The 16,853-nt window shown below is 32.7% G+C and overlaps 1 protein-coding gene across 1 annotated transcript in view; it reads left to right on the top strand.

Annotated features, from left to right (window-relative positions):
* Nucleotides 1-1,972: 1,972 nt before the first annotated feature.
* The window catches only part of LOC141449420 (ABC transporter G family member 23-like), a 41,717-nt gene continuing 26,836 nt past the window's right edge, over nt 1,973-16,853 (top strand). The window contains exon 1 of the mRNA XM_074118856.1: nt 1,973-2,299. Within this exon, the coding sequence (XP_073974957.1) occupies nt 2,202-2,299 (98 nt within the window). The 5' untranslated portion in view covers nt 1,973-2,201. The remainder of the gene's footprint in view (nt 2,300-16,853) is intronic.

Genomic DNA, 16,853 nt, shown 5'->3' with positions numbered 1-16,853 from the left:
GCTTTCGCCATACAGCCAGCATCGTCTAGGTGCTTATCGCTAGAATATCACTCACTCTCCATTCTTACCTACAAATACATTCGCTTCACACATTCATCATTCTACTATATACCGCTATTTACATAAACTACTGCTAATGGATGGATCAGCACTCTGTGCTCCTGCCATCCTTATAGCTTAACCGAAATTAAAATCACGTAATCCTTCTCTAAGCATTTTCTTCCATTCATTCTAATTCGGCTATAGCCATTCTGTATTTATTTTATATAAAAATTTATAGAAGTAAATATTTGTTCATTTATTCATTGATATTGTTTGAACACTTTATTAAATTATTATTTGATTTTCTTCTTCCGGGAAATTTAACAGGCATTTGACCGGGACTACTGTGGCGGGTGTTGGTTATTAAGCGCGCATTTGAAAGTGAGAGATTCGCAGTTAAAATCCTCTACCTAGTTAGTTTTTATTTGTTAAAAATAGTGTTAATGGTAAAATATGTGCTTCCACATTACCAAATTTGGAACTGGGACGTTGAGCACCGCCTGAAAAAATAGGCGATTACCTTACTTACTTTTTTTGACCCGGCGGTATAATTACATCAGCAAAGTCGTAGTAGAAAGGGAGTTGACTCATGAAAATTTGTATCAGGCACTTGTCATTCCATCTTAGTAGAATGGAAACGGAGATTAGAGAAGCAGTCATCTGTAAGGACTTGAAAAAGTTCACTTGAATAATTTAGGTACTACATTTTAAAACATATTATTATTTCATAACCCGCGTATACCAGTTTTTGACAAAATATTGGCAAATTATTATTTGTTTAAGCTATAAAATTGCACAATAGAAAATGCAACCTGAGTGTCTGTGATAAGAAAAGTTCTGCAAATTATAGGTTTGTGACATGTTTGAATTCATAATAAGTTTCTCAGGTGCCAATGTTTTTTATACTTAATTCTATTCAATATTTTGTGGTTTCTTTATGAATAAATGTCTGGTTTATCCACTAATAGAAAGGTTATTTCTATTTATTTACAGGATTATGAATATTTACCTAGATTATCATTTAAAAGCAATCACTTTTGGTCACCATTTGTATAAACATGCCATTTTTATTTAATTGTTTTTTGTATATATTTAGCATGTTGCACTTGAAATTGTTGCAATGCATTGGATTAACCTAACTTTCTATTAAACTTCTGAAATCCTAATGTTAAACATTCTGAATTAAAGGCTCCAATTGACCGGCTAGATTCGCAGCAGTATCATGTTTTAGGCTCATCTGGGTCCATGACTTTCTCCAGCTCATCTTCATAGAATTAGTTTATATTCCCTTTCTGCAGAATGACGGATTTGACGGCGGAACTATTAGTGTTTTCAGCAACAATAAATTCATTCTGATGTCAGCCATTGTAATATAGCTGAATATTATTACTTGGCTGCGCGCTTTATAGGCAAAAATGATCTCAGTGAAGTAAAGAAAACAAAAATTAAATACATCTAAAATTAATATTCTATATTTTGTAAAGACCTTAACAGAAAAATTTAGTATTTATTTACATACATTGAAAAAGTTAGTTCAGGCCTGCGAATTTTCTCAGAATATAATATACCCTATTCTCTCAATGTTCCTAGGCTAATTTTCGGGCCTAATACGACACCTTTGTAATATTTATAATTCTGTAGCTTGCTTGACTCGATAAAGTATTCTTTTGATGAGAGTTGTGCGTTTCCTCAGCGATTAATTGCTAGCCCTTAGAATGACATCTTTAGAAAAGTATGAAACACGTAAATTGTTCATAAGTTATTAATAGAAGATTATTGTTCTACTTAAAAAAGAATTCAAAAAATGATTATCCAATGAACTAGGGGATGCTAGAGGCTTCTCGCGTGTGGTACTTCTTGGTCAGGGCCGGCATGCCCCCACTTGCCCCGTGGAGCAGCACTATCCCTCCATCTCCTACTACCTACATGATTATTATATACTCTACAAACTCTGGCTGAACTGCACACAAACTTAGTATAAATGTAACCTACACAACTACTTCACTACATTGAATAAAAATTAAAAGTGAAATAACAAAAAAAAGTGTAAGTGTAAGTGCGCGACATTGGGGATCACAAAAGTTCAAAATACTTCTCATGCTGGTACATAGACGGGCAACTGCTAACATCTTCACGTTCAGTTCACAAGAAAGGACAGCATGTTGCAGTACGCTGTTGAAGTGGAAAAGGCTTACAAAAATTATGGCCAAACAGAAGTTCTTAAGGGATTAGATATGACGGTAACTTCTGGCACCATGTAAGTATATATTCATACCTGTATTGGCTCATTATTAACTCTATTTTTCTAACTTTGTTGACCTGCAAACATTACAAGCCTGAATTAAAATAAAAATAAATTGTGTTATCTTTCATTTTGAGATAAGCTAAGTAATACGCTTGATGGTTATCATCAACTGTGTATTTCCTACTTCCACGCTCTTGGTGCTGATCAGGAAATAGGCTCACTTCTCAAATTTTTATAATTGAATTTTCATATTGTTTCGAAATTCTCTACGTACTAACCACTTAGTTTAGTAGTTTAATGTTCAGCTACATACATTTCAATAGGATGAAAAAATAACTGCCAGTTTCAGTCATGATATATTTTTATTATGCCGAGCTTTCGTCCTAGGGACTAGGTCATCTTCAGGGCTAATTTACAATGTATTATTTTACATTATTAGAGGGTTGGTGCGTCTTCTGTCTTGTCTGTTCATGGGCTGAGTGTGATAGGTCTGTACACAGATCTGAACCGACCTGGGGCCGGGTACAGCTTGTAAAAAATAAATTAACAAGCAATAAAGAGAACAAGCAGGACAGGAAGTGGGCGCACTGTTTCCGCACTAATACCAGAAGAACAGAAAGTACCATTTTGAGGCAAAGGCGTTAGCCACATTCCTATTTTGCCTCCGATTTCATTTGTAGATTTAAAGAAAGATAAACAATAAAAAACTGTCCTAAAAATAAACTAGTTGTTTAATAAAGTTTTAAAAACCTGCTATTAATTAACAAGTAAGATTAATTATAAATGTGAGAACGAGAAATTTTAACAAAAAAAAAAAATCGAGAAAAGTAACAAAAACCATAATTTTGAAGTTTCTGGAAGGCAAAAATTTACATTATCATTTATCAAAGTTTTAGCTCTTGTTTCTAAAAAATACAATGCATTGTGAATAGATTAATATTCTAAAAGGCTCACAAGGAGCACACGAGTATGAAAGGAAGCCTCAGAAAGGATGAATTTATTATTTCGATCAAGAGATTAGTAAATTGCTTAAAATTATTCAAAAATTCAAAACATATTAGAACATATTTGTGCTGTATTATGTCCGGAAGATAATAGATTCACTTGTTTCTATAAATCTTAGCCGTTTTGGATTTACAGTAATTTGCACCTTACAGAACGTTTTAGAAAACGTTTTTGTGCGGTGTTATTTGGTGGTACTTAAAGATTCAATAGTAATGCAAGTTCTAATCAATTCTATATTATTAATTAGAATTTTGAAAACAAAAATTTGATCTTCATTTGTCCTTCTAAATAACAGATTATTTTATAAATTCCTTTATATCGACTGCCAAGGTTCTGTTTGTAGAAAAATAATATTTTTTCAATTTTGAAAAAAAAAAATATAGATTTATATATGTTCTTCGCTGGAACTCCAGTTTTTCAGAGTACGTTTTCAGATAAGGAGAAAAGGCAGCTAGAATTGATTGGCTGAACAACTATAATCCTTCTCATCAGTACTGAAGAGATAGGACCGTATAGTACAAAACAAAATGACACTCTAGGGGGAATCTATTCATCCCTTCTCCCCCTAACGAACCCCTACGAACGTAGCTGCAAAAATGTTTCAAATAATAGCGATAGATCTATTATATTTTTCAATTAGTACAACTAGTTTGAAAAAAAATCATTGGTGCAAAAGAAAATATAAAATTACTGAGAAATCTCTTAAGTAAAGGGGTGGCTTTTCTGGTTAGCCGATCTTCTTCCAAAATTAGTTCATTAAAATTAAGGCCCACACTTTTTTCGTATTGAAACTATATCAGTTACAAAACAGCACAATGTATAAAAGTCGCGTTTTACAGGAAAGCCTATCCCACTCTTTCAGTAGTGCCAATATTCGAATGTTCCTAGAAAATAAAAAAAATTTAGATCTACTTAGACTCAAATGGATTAAAAAATAATTCTTGTTATTCAATCACATCACAATCAAATATTATTGGTCTGTTCAAACGATCTTTCATCACCAATCCATCCTTGAATTCTACAGTACAAGAGTTTTCGGATTTATTTTTTAAAGAATGACGTGGTCGAATGTTTTTGACTTATTACAGAAATACATGGCGTCAACGTTTTGATAATTACACCTGAACAGATGAACAGATTTTATTCATAATACATAATATTCAGAAAAAAAAAAAAAAAAAAACAAGATTTACCGTAAAATTGTCTATAAGCAGCTCAAACATACGAGTACGAGGGTCGTTTGAAAAGTCCGTGCAAAAATAAAAACTACTTAATTTTTTGGGGTAAACCTTTTTTATTTTTCAACATAGTCTCCTTTTAGGCTTATACACTTCGTTCAACGCTGCTCTAGTTTGTTGATCCCTTCCGAATAATAGGATTTGTCCAAGTCTGAAAAATAGCCATTCGTTTCTGCAATCACCTCCTCGTTTAAATAAAATCTTTATCCCGCCAGCCATTTCTTCATATTGGGAAACAAATAGTAGTCCGAGGGAGCCAAGTCTGGAGAATAGGGGGGATGTGAAACGAGTTGGAACCCTATTTCCATTAATTTTGCGACCACAACTGCTGAGGTGTGAGCTGGTGCGTTGTCGTGATGGAAAAGGACTTTTTTGTGGGCCAATCGTGGGCGTTTTTCTTGCTGCTCAGTTTTCAAACGGTCCAATAACGATGAATAATATGCACCTGTAATAGTTTTACCCTTTTCCAGATAGTCGATGAGGATTATTCCTTGCGAATCCCAAAAGACAGTCGCCATAATCTTTCCGGCCGAAGGAACGGTCTTCGCCTTTTTTCGCGCAGATTCCCCCTTGGTAACCCATTGTTTAGATTGTTCTTTGGTCTCAGGAGTGTAGTGATGTATCCATGTTTCATCCACAGTGACGAAACGACGCTTAAAGTCCTGCGGATTCTTCTGGAACAGCTGCAAACCGTCCTTGCAACACTTCACACGATTTCGTTTTTGGTCAAGCGTGAGTAATCGCGGCACCCATCTTGCGGATAGCTTTGTCATGTCCAAATGTTGATGCAAAATATTATGTACCCGTTCATTCGAGATGCCCACAGCACTAGCAATCTCACGCACCTTCACTCTTCTGTCATCCATCACCATATCATGGATTTTATCAATGATTTCTGGAGTAGTAACCTCAACAGGGCGTCCAGAAAGTTCAGCGTCACTTGTGCCCATACGGCCACTCCGAAAATTTTGAAACCACTTATAAACTGTTCTAATCGAAGGTGCAGAGTCTCCAAAGCTTCTCTTTAGTCTCCTGAGGCGTTTTGCCTTTCATAAAGTAGTGTTTAATCAATACACGAAATTCTTTTTCGTCCATTTTTTTGAAAATCACTCGACTTCCTCGATTCAAACGAATGCCAAACACAAAGAAATAGACCGATCTGGCTGAAACTTGGTGTGTGTTCTTCCAAGAGATGCTACTAACTAAACATAACCTCGATACGCGCCAGTGGTGCTATCTCTCTGACTTTGCACGGACTTTTCAAACGACCCTCGTAGTTCAAGTACAGTCTAGGATTGCAATCTAGTACGTTTTTAGAATGTTGAAATTGTGCAGAAGTATTTCCAGAATTTTATTTATTGCTAATTTTACGTTGTATATACAGAATATGAATAATCCCGTTTTCTTTATTAACTGACTCTTCGTACCTTGGAGAAATATTCTTAGTCTACTCGAAGATGAGAGATCCTATATTGCTAATAACCTGCTTTCATTCTCCTTGTTAAGGTTATTACATCCTTAGGGAACATATTAAACACTGTCTTAATTTCTATTTCTATTTTCGATTTAATTGTAATACATTTTGTCTATAAACATGAACAATATTAGCCAATATTGTTACACCCTTGTGATGGATTTGAAATAGGTGATTATGAGTGTACACTTGTAAACGGCAGGACTATATGGAGACTGGGATCTTGAGATAAGTTTACATTCAATAGACAAATTTTCGTTATGGAGCTTCCGCTTTCGGTACCTTATGTACAACTTATTTATGATACTTGGACGATTTATGCTTGACTGGTGTACTGGTTACGAAGAGATTCAAAAAACTGGACAAACTATCAGAAGGTGGTGTAAATCTTCCGCATCATTACGACCACATGTCTCCTTAGGTTTTATTATTATGTAACATTTTTCATTAACAGTTTGATCTGATAATTACCCGAAAACCTCGATTGTGTGATTAGTTTAACCATTAAAAAAACACCACATATGTATACGTATGTATATAAATTGTGCATATTTATTTTTTTTTTATAGCAAATTTGATTAATCTTCTTAGCATCAAAGTACTGAGTAATTGCCCCATTGTTTTTGTAATTTGCTTAAAGACAAGATGTGCGTGCAGTAGTTTAATGCAATAAAGTATAGTTTGTAACTATTAACTGCTTCCACTTAATAAACTTCCTAAACGCGATTTTGAAGGTTACTTTATTTCTTGGGGATAACAGTATTGTTGAGCAAAGCAGCGCCATATTCTTACTATTGTTGGTTAACTTAAAATGTTATTCTCTGATAGTCCGTTTTATTTACTTTTATTAAATAGTTTCTTTTACAATACATCTTAGTATGTACTTTCACTAAGGCAAATTAAACAATAGTATTACCACTGTCTGGGGTTGAAGAAGGTTAAATTGGGATAAGAAAATGTATTCACTTAGGAATGGAATACATGGCAAATATTTTTTAGGTTTCTAACTTCATACCCTGCAGGCTGATACCTATACCTTATAATACCTTATATTTGGGTCTCAGGAGTGTGGCTCGCCACCACTGGGCAGAGACAGGCGAAGGAGTTCATCAGAGTATATTCGCCGAGGCTGACTGCAGAATTAATCCGCCAAGGCCGTGGGGCAATAAGGATAATTGTAGGACTATTAACTGGCCATTGCAGGCTCAGAAAATACATGCATCGCATGGGCCTGGCTGATGATAGCCTCTGTAGGTTCTGTGAGGAGGAGGAGGAGGAAACGGCACTGCATGTGTTGTGTCAGTGTGAGGGACTTGTCTGGCTAAGGATGTTACTTCTCGGGGAGGAAAAAACCAAGGCCTGTGAGCTTTCCCAAGAGTCACTGTCCAGAATTAAGAGCCTGGTCAAAAGGACGGGTCTGGAGGGTGAGCTTTAGAGTGAGGGGAGCCACAATAGATCCAAAAGGGTTGCAGTGGCGTAGGCCTTGAGGCCGCCCTAGTTTAATCTAATCTAATCTTACATTTGATGATGATTACTCCTTTCGTTAACATCGAGTGGTTTTTCAATGAATTCTCTCACATTTTGTAATATTTAGTAATGAGAGAACTGACAAACTGGTACATCAAATTCCTAATAAGTCTACCAGAATACAATCTCCTAATGGTTGAAGGCAAGAAAATACAAAAGAGTACACCTTGTTCCCTCAATCTTGAGAAAGCTGCCATAAAACGGTAAAGAAGCTATGGTATTGAGACAAGCCAACTTCCAAACGCCTTCTTTGCTGTCTTGAAAAGCACCTAAATGAAACTGATATTACGAAGATTTTACAGCAAGAGGGGGCACAGCTTATGGCGGCCAAACGCCCGTAGCGACATCGCTTTTTGATCCTTCCATGTCGGCTCTTTCATTGCAAAGCATACTTCACCTCGTCGGTAAATGGCGCTATCTATGTATCTTGCCATGTTCTTGCACTTTAGAAATTATACCAACATGAGCAAGATAGATGTCTTTGTCGGAAGGGCGAGGTTATACTGAGTACGTACGTAGCTAGCACTAACGGCATAGATAGAGCATACTAAGTAATGTAGTTCTATCTCCGCTATTTAGCTAATTTCTAAAAGCTTTCTACTAGGTATCATAATAGCGCCAATTCGAAATATAAAATTTGAACTTTTTGCGATTATTTTTTTTGGTTATGCCGCTCACACTCACAATCGTAAACACAGACCAATCTATTTAAACCACTTTTTCGGACTCTGGGGGCCTCAAAATAGATAATTTCTGCACGATTTTCTTTCAAATAGGTGAAAGTATATTGGAAATCGATACTAGTTAAAAATGAGGAGAAACATTGCAAGTTACATAGAAAGATATAGCTGTTACAAATCTCAATAACTTATTGGTGCTAGTGTTATTACTGTAACGGAAATAGAACACTATTTTATAGATGAAGTGATTTACACAATCTGTTGTATGTTAGGGCGAGAAGTTGGATGTTGTTATATACTTATAGAAGTTAATTATAGCGGCAACGGAGCGATGAGATCTGAATAATCAGACCTATTAGTCCTGTATCTCCAAGTATCTAGTTGGATATTATCTAGCTGAATTACTTCCTGTTTGCGTAAATTATTAATATTTTATTATTTCTCAAATATTTCTTTCTATCACGCATTAATTGTAACCTTATTTTTGTTTATCAATCAAATTAGATCGAATATTTAAATAATTGAAAATAACGTAATTTTATTAAAGTTAAAACGCTATTTGTTTTCACTATTTTATTTGATACATTTTTCGGAACAAACTAATGTCGGGTGATTTGGGGCGATTTGTTTCTATCTTTCACAGCTGTGCGTCACGTACTTAAATAGAATAATATTTTATATATCCATACATTTTTGATTACATCAATCCACTGTGCATTATCTCAATTTAAACTTCTAGATAATCTTTTGCATTTTCTTTTCCGCTGTAAAACTCTAGAACCAATAAGTTCGTAATTCTAAATAAATATTTCGCTTCATTCTTTGACAATTACCATTTCTTTATTTTCTCAATCAAATAAAGTTTCTAATGTTTGTTGAGTTTGATTTTTAGCAGTTCCACTTAATTTAATACATTTATTTTTTAAGTGTTTTAAGTCCTTTACTAGTTTTACTAGACCATTTCTATTACTATATAATCTAATAGTTAATATTTTCAGCTTTTTACTAGGTAATTTTTGTATTGCTCTTTATATACATTAGTCAAGGGAAACTCACCATTAAAGAAATGCTACATTCCCAATACAGTCAATAAGTAATGTAAAATAATTGCCTACTTTTTTCAAGCGGGGCTAAGGTCCATCCACCAATTCAGTAAATAATTATACAATTTTTCAAAAAAAGTTTCATTAATGGTTTTTAAAAGAAAGTTTGACTCGTCGGTATGCAATCAAAAAATTAATGATAGCTGTATTTTGGGTGAAATTGCTGGTGAATTTTGGGCTTTAAGAACTACATACGGTAGAAATAGAAACAGTAATTGGTCACAGAACACAGCCAACTATTTGGTCAGAACAGAGCCCAAGTGAGTGAAACAAAAATACTTAATTTCAAATGCAACTTACAATTGTTTTGTAAAAATTTGATTTGGCATACTTCGAGAACAGTTATTCTAAACTTTTTCAGATGGATAGCTTTAGAGACAATATTATAAAGTACTGAAGTTTGTTTTCCGACTTACGCTAAGATTAAGAATGAAAAAAGCAAGATGCCAGCCATTCAAAAAATCATTATTCGCTGATTTAAAAGATGTTTTTTGTGAAAACAGAAAGAATTCAGCTATATAATTCTGTGTATAAAGAAACTTATTGACAGATTCTTAATATATATTAAATACTCTTACTTAAGATTTGAATATTTGGTATTTATTTTTATGTACATAATTGTATTAACTGCACAGATAACAATGTCCTCTTTTGTTATAAATGTTTAGTGTATATTAAAGCGAAATGTTAAGAAATCAATTCTAATAAAAATTGTTCATTATGCATTTGAAATAGGGTTGACATTTCTATAATACTTTTTAAAATATTGTCCATTCTCACAACAACAAAATATTCCAATAACAAAAAATAAAAGTCATTTGTTTGAAATTTATAATTTTATTCTTTATCCTTTAAAACTAATAAATTTTTTAATGGAAAAAGTAGTTTCATTTTTTCGTGAATAATAATAGTAAAAATTACTTCTTTCGCAATAATATTATTAATTTAAACGAAAATTATGTCAACAGTTTACAGATTATGTAATTTCATTTCTTTATCTACTCATATATGAACTGTGCTAACTTATTTTGTTTCCATTATGAAAAAGTAAAAATATTTGTGTATAGTTGTTTATTCTTGTTGGTTTTGTATTGTGTAATGCAATAATGAATGTTTACATTGTACCTGACAGCCACCATAGAATTAATGTTTGTTCTGAGCTTGAATTTCGCGGAAACTATCTACCTAGGTATCGTTAGAGGCAGCAAACTTTCCTACAAAAGCCAAAAAATAAGAGTCTGACATGATTTACGCACACTCTATCTTTAAATATTCCATCCACATTGTTCATATTTGCTAATCTTTTGAAGAGGAACCAATACTCAAGTTGATAAGGTTTTTCAAAGTACAGATAAAAGTAATTCGGATCTTGGCCAAAACAGATAAGTTTGCTCACTGCATATCAATATTCAGGTTACATTTGAATCTTTACTTTTTTATCGCTGTTTATTCTGGATAATGATAATGGACGTTCTAGCCAATAGCGGTCGTTTCGTTCAACTGGTCAGCAAAAAAAATACGGACTAAAAGATCCCATCAGATTGCTTCACACATTTGGCACAAACCATGAAGAAGCTGACAATATGTGGGCATGTATTTATTTATGACAAAATACCACAATGATACAGAATCTATAAAATATTAGAATAATGTTAAATTACCATGTGCAAATGAGGCATTCTCCAGGTCCAAGAGATTTTTTGATTATGACTTATTAGTTAATTGAACATTTCTTACAACTTCCACTGTGAATTCAACAAGAGTTGGTATAAACTGATGTTATTATTATGGTTATATAAACAAGATATCTTAATGCCCAATTAGAGCTCCCTATCTTATAAATATTGTAAATAGTGTTGTTTTTCTTTAATTTTAATTCCTAGATTTTGTTAGGAGTTTTACACGCTAAGTGAAAGAAGAATTTAAGCGTGGTGAAGTTTTTTATGAGGAGTGACTAATCAAATTGTGTTTTGCCACAGTAATACGACTTAATGGTAGAAGCAGAAAACGTGTTTCATACTTCCCTCTTGAAAGGTAAACTTACAGTGCTAAGCAGATTAGCGTGAAGAACAAGTAAACATTGGTATAGAAAATAAATTTAAAGGGAAACCATAAAAAATTAAAAATAGCGTTTATTAACATCATTTAATCAAAATAAAAATTTATATCACTGTTTTATTTTGATATTTTAACATAAAGAGCTTTTTCGGTTGTTGTATTATTTTAGTTATATAATTTTTTTTTGTCATACTATTTTTAGTCATTTATAATTATCGACTTGTAATAAAGTTACTATTGTTAACATTGGAACTTGGTAAAAACCCGTTTATAAATAAATAAATAAAGATTCCTTAAATCGAATTGTTCTGAAAAAATTTATCCAAAAAGTGTAGACTAGTGCAATGAGAATAGCGAGTTTAAATGAAATACTTCAAGCAACTGAAAATAAAAACTCAAAGAAGTAAATAATCCATTTCGTAAAGTGGTGAGTTCGTTGTCTGAACGGAACCATGTGATGAGAAAAAAAACATTGAAACCTTACAGTCTCCAATCTTTTCACAAAGGAGATTTTTCTTGTTTAGGTAAGTTTAACTGGTAGAGAGGTGTGTGCACTTTGCTGACTGGGTACTTATCTCAACATTGCACTTAATAAGACCAAACATGACTCGCTTAGTTACTCCTGAAATGGTTTATGGAAAAGTCCGGAACTGTCTTAGAAGAGAAAGAAAAAAAAAATTTATTAACAGTTTAAAGATTTTTAAACTTATTATAACCTTCTACTTAATGCCACAGAATTATCTGAATCTGATTGATGGTTTGGTTTATATTAAAACTAATAAAAAAAATCAAGGGTTTTATAAAGGATTATCAGTATCCTAAAAATTATTCTGATTATTGTGCAACCGTGTCTATGAGAAGTAGAGTGCTTATTATCAATTCTGGAAAGATTGTACTTAAAATAAAATAAAATAAAAATGGTTTGATAATCAAGCATGTTGAGAAGGGAAAGAATATTGTATTAAGGTAATAAATAATAGAAGTGTCAGAAGGCGTGAGTGGAACCATGTACTTGACCTAATTGTGGTTCTACCAGTCAGAGGTTAGTTATATCATTCTGGTATCTACCGTAGGATAGAAGAACTAACTTATACCATGCTTAGCAATATTTCGTCATTTTTTCCAACTAAAAATCCACCCTTTTTAACCTTGACAATGGCCCAGAGTCAACGCTAGAATTTTGTTTGTAAGATTTCTACGTTAGAAAGGTAGTATGGCGAAGTCTGTGTTTGTTTATATGGTAAACATAAATAAAAAGTGCCAGCTTACCTTGAGCCGGTCTCAAGTCTCAACTTAATAATTCCATAAGAACGTCTTCTAAAAAAATACTTCGCTTCCTAATCTGAAATAATTAACCAATTTCTTTCAATTATCCTTTTTAAAACTAGCTACAAAGAAAGTGTTTGCCAAATCATCTTTTTACGAGTTGTCTAATTTGTAAAAAATTGTTCTTAATATGTTGCTACTTTTTAACTGATCAAGATCTCATCCAAATTTCTTAAGAATACAGATTATATTGAGGAGACCAAATATCTCACTTGCTAAAGAGATATTTGCTGTTCGAAACTTAGTGCACAATGATTGGTTAACAAGCTACTGATGATTTCGAGTTCCTTAAGACCAAAACAATATTTTAAGAATTAATACCTAAGAACATAAACTTTTCCAACCAACCAAACATTTAGGGAACGTTTTTCTGAGTGACTGTCACAATACATTTTTTACAACTTCGATTAACCGGCCCTCGGTTAACGGGGATTCGGATCATGTTGAGTCATCATAAGAACACCTGGATCGGCGCCGAAACAAAAGTTAATTTTCAGTGAAAATTGAAAAAAAAAATTCAAAAATACAATAAAAATATGTATGTCAAAAATAAAAAAAAAGATTGCCGTCTAAGAGGAGTTGATCTCTGGGACGAAACGGCTTTTTAATTTACATATTTTGGCATAGGCATCTTACTGATGAGTCTATCTATGCACCCGTATAATACATATGTACAGTGACTCCCATTAATATTGGGACACCTATTACAAAATGATTTAAAAGGAAAATGAAAACAACATACAAAAGTTTGGAATTTTTTTTTTTAAATTACATTAGCAACATCTGTGGAAATTATATATAAGTATAAATCGATGAAATTCCAAACTGTTAGGTAGCACTTTTTGAAAAAGTGTAAAATAAGGCTCTCAAAAATATTGGGACACCAGAAGTGCTAGAGTTTAAATGTTCAATATTTAAAATCTCCTATTTAATATTTGGTTGGTAATAATTTAATAATTGCTTTTAGACTTACAATAGCCCTCAAACGATCAGGCATAGGTGAAACAAGTTTTTGGTTAATTCAGGTGGTGTTTTTTTCCTATTCTTCCAGGAAACATCGTTTTAATTCATTTTTGTTAGATATTATTCGTTTTTCTTAAAGCACTGGCTAAATATTGTCATAAATGTTCAATGGGATTAAGATCTGGTGACTGCGGAGAGGTTTGGAATACTTTTGGGCAATTGTATAACAGTCACTGACGTATCACCCAAACCGTAGGTTTGGGGTCGTTTTCTTGGTAGAATTTAGAAGACCCTAAAATACCAATGTTTGGGCACTTTTTTCAAATTATATTTTTATATGTTACTATAAACCATTTTGTGCATCATTCCATCAATAAACACTAATTCTCCAAATCCTGATGCGGACATCCAGCCCCAAACCAGAACTGACCCACCTCCACCCGGAGGTGCAGCTTTAAAACCCTTTAAAGTTGGCTGTAAATTCTTCTTTTCGAGTTCAGCATTCGCTTTCCTCCAGACCATAACCCTTCCATCTGACTGGAAAACATTAAATTTTCATTCATCGCTAGAGTATATCATTCCAAAAGTCACTATTTACATTGGAATATTTTTCGGCAAATTTCACTCTCTTAACACGATTTATCTTACTGACAAAAGGATTCTTCCAGGCTACTCTACCATGATAGTCGAGTTTTCTTAGCACTCTCCGAACTGTTTCTGCTCCTTTTTTGCTCTCTGAACATGTCAAAAATTTCACATAGAAGTTTTGGAGCACTAAGTCGGTGATCTTTTTTTAATTCTTTTAATATATAACGCTGCTCTCTCTCAGAGAGCAGTTGAGGACGGCCTTTTTGTGGGGTTGAAACAATTCTTTTTTCTTTTTGGTAACGCTGAATGATGTTCTACACAGTAGATGTTTTAGGTCCGATCAGTTTTTCTGTCCCTCTAACACTTTTTATTGTCTTTGTGCAAAGAAATCACAATATTTCTTTGTTCAATCGTTGTATTTGTATTTTTGCGCGGCATGTTATACCTGGCTTGATTTATATAAACTAATTTAACTATTAATTTCATACTGAATATACTTATGTTTAAGGTAAATATTTACAAATTGTATAAATATTCGGGCAAAACCTTGGACAAACTATAAATTATAATAGTGTCCCAATACTTATGAGAGTTAGAATTTGCTCTTATTATTGTATATATTTTTTTTAATCTACCATAACATTTTTATGTACTTATTTAAATAGTTTTTATTTAATTAATAGTAATTATAAAATGAAATGAATTTATAAAAATTTGAATAAATGGGTGCCACTTTTAATTTTCGTCAATTTTTAACTTCTGTATGTACTGTCCCAATATTGATGGGAGTCACTGTACATACTTATACAGGGTGACCAAAGTTATATGCTCCACCAAATTTTTTTCTAAGCGGCGGGAAATTTCGAAAAAATAAAAAACACGTATTTAATCATTTTTAGTCTGGTTTATTTTCAATGATAGACGAATTTTTTTAAACCCCTGTATTTCGAGATACAGCATCCAACTTTTGTTTTTCAAATGGAACGTTATATTTTTTGTTGCATAATTTTATAGTATTTGAGCTCCTAAAAAAAAAAAAAAAAAAAAAAATTTAAATCGGTTCGGTTTTTTAAGTTATGGTAATATAAAATATGAAAAACAAATTTCAGTTTACTGTCAAAATTGCGTTATTTTTTTAAAATAATCTGTTCAAACTCTGGTCTCCCACGCTTTGCTTGTAGCAGGACTTACGGTGGCGAAGTCAAGATCTAGTCAGGCTAGAGTTAATTCGACGTTTCAGATCATCGACCAGAACAAAAAATGATTAAATACGTGTATTTTATTTTTTCGAAATTTCCCGCCGTTTAAAAAAAAAGTGGGTGGAGCATATAACTCTGGTCACCATGTAAATGTACATATGTACATTCATAGGTACAAATGTACTATGTAATACTGTGTATTCGGTTTAACTGGGATTTTTAGTTTTCCGGAGTGGGTATAGCCGGTGGTCAGCCCGGTTAATCGAGGTTGTACTGTATTGAGAAGCATTAATAGAGGTCGTTGGCGCCCGCCGCCCGGAGCTTTTTTCATTGCACTGCCGACCTCTTGTCCTCTTGTTACAGAGCATACACACTGACCAACACCAGGCAGTGAGCTTTAAGCAACTTCTAGAAAAAGAAAATCTAAGGGCCAGCAGTTGGATTCGAACCCCGAATCACCGCGTTAGAACCCAGTGTTCGCTAACCATTGATCTAATCCCTTCCCTCTTTGATTTTCATTGTAAGTAAATCAATTAAGGAACAGTTTTTTTAAATTATTATTATTTTTCTTATTTGTCAAGGTTGGAACTTTAGTTTTTTCAAAATAAATTTTTTTAATATTTACTTAAAATTTTTAATCATAATAATTTTATGTAACATATATTTTTTCTTTATTACTTTGTAGACTTATAATTGTTTTCGTATTTACTTCTTATGATCTAAATCTTGTAAAAAAAAAAAAATATTTATATTTACTGAACAATTTTAATAATTTAGCAAATATTCAACGTATATTAGTAAAAATTGAACAATTCCATTTCGTCCATTTCATTAGTTAACTGGTTTTCGATTAACTATTTTGACAGAATCTGATATTGTTACTTCTTTTAAAATCATTTGGGGTTAGTAAACTCACTTGATTTCAACTTTCTGCTATTATCCTTTTCCCTTTGTTACAAACACAAACAGATAAATATATGTATATATATACATATTTATGTAGAGAGTGAGAGAGAATAAAGTAAAATACAGTAAGAGAAAAGTATTTCGATATGTTAATTGTAAAACATTAGCAAATAATTGAGACCTTAGCTCTTGGGAGTTAACCTCTAATATGAAAGCCATTTTTTGCTTAACTGTATTTGATCACTATTATAAGATAATTAGTATTCATTAATCGAGTTCAAAATACATTTAAGGAAATATGATGTTATATGTATTTCTAATAGACGAGAATTGATTAACAGCCAGATAGCGTTTGCAAACTCATTTTGATAATTAAATGTAATTAATTGCTCCTTTAACATGATCCCACACTAATGGGAGCTATTAGCGCTACTGTCATTATTTAATTATGCAATTATTTCTCAAGTAACTGAGAATGTTTTAAATTAATATAGAGGAA

This window comes from Rhodnius prolixus, unplaced genomic scaffold, assembly GCF_049639745.1.
Source record: "Rhodnius prolixus isolate KJV_2025 unplaced genomic scaffold, Rpr scaffold_2, whole genome shotgun sequence".
In the NCBI taxonomy this organism is placed as follows: Eukaryota; Metazoa; Arthropoda; class Insecta; order Hemiptera; family Reduviidae; genus Rhodnius; species Rhodnius prolixus.
Note: the sequence above shows the minus strand (reverse complement) of the source record. Positions and strands in the feature narration are given on the sequence as shown.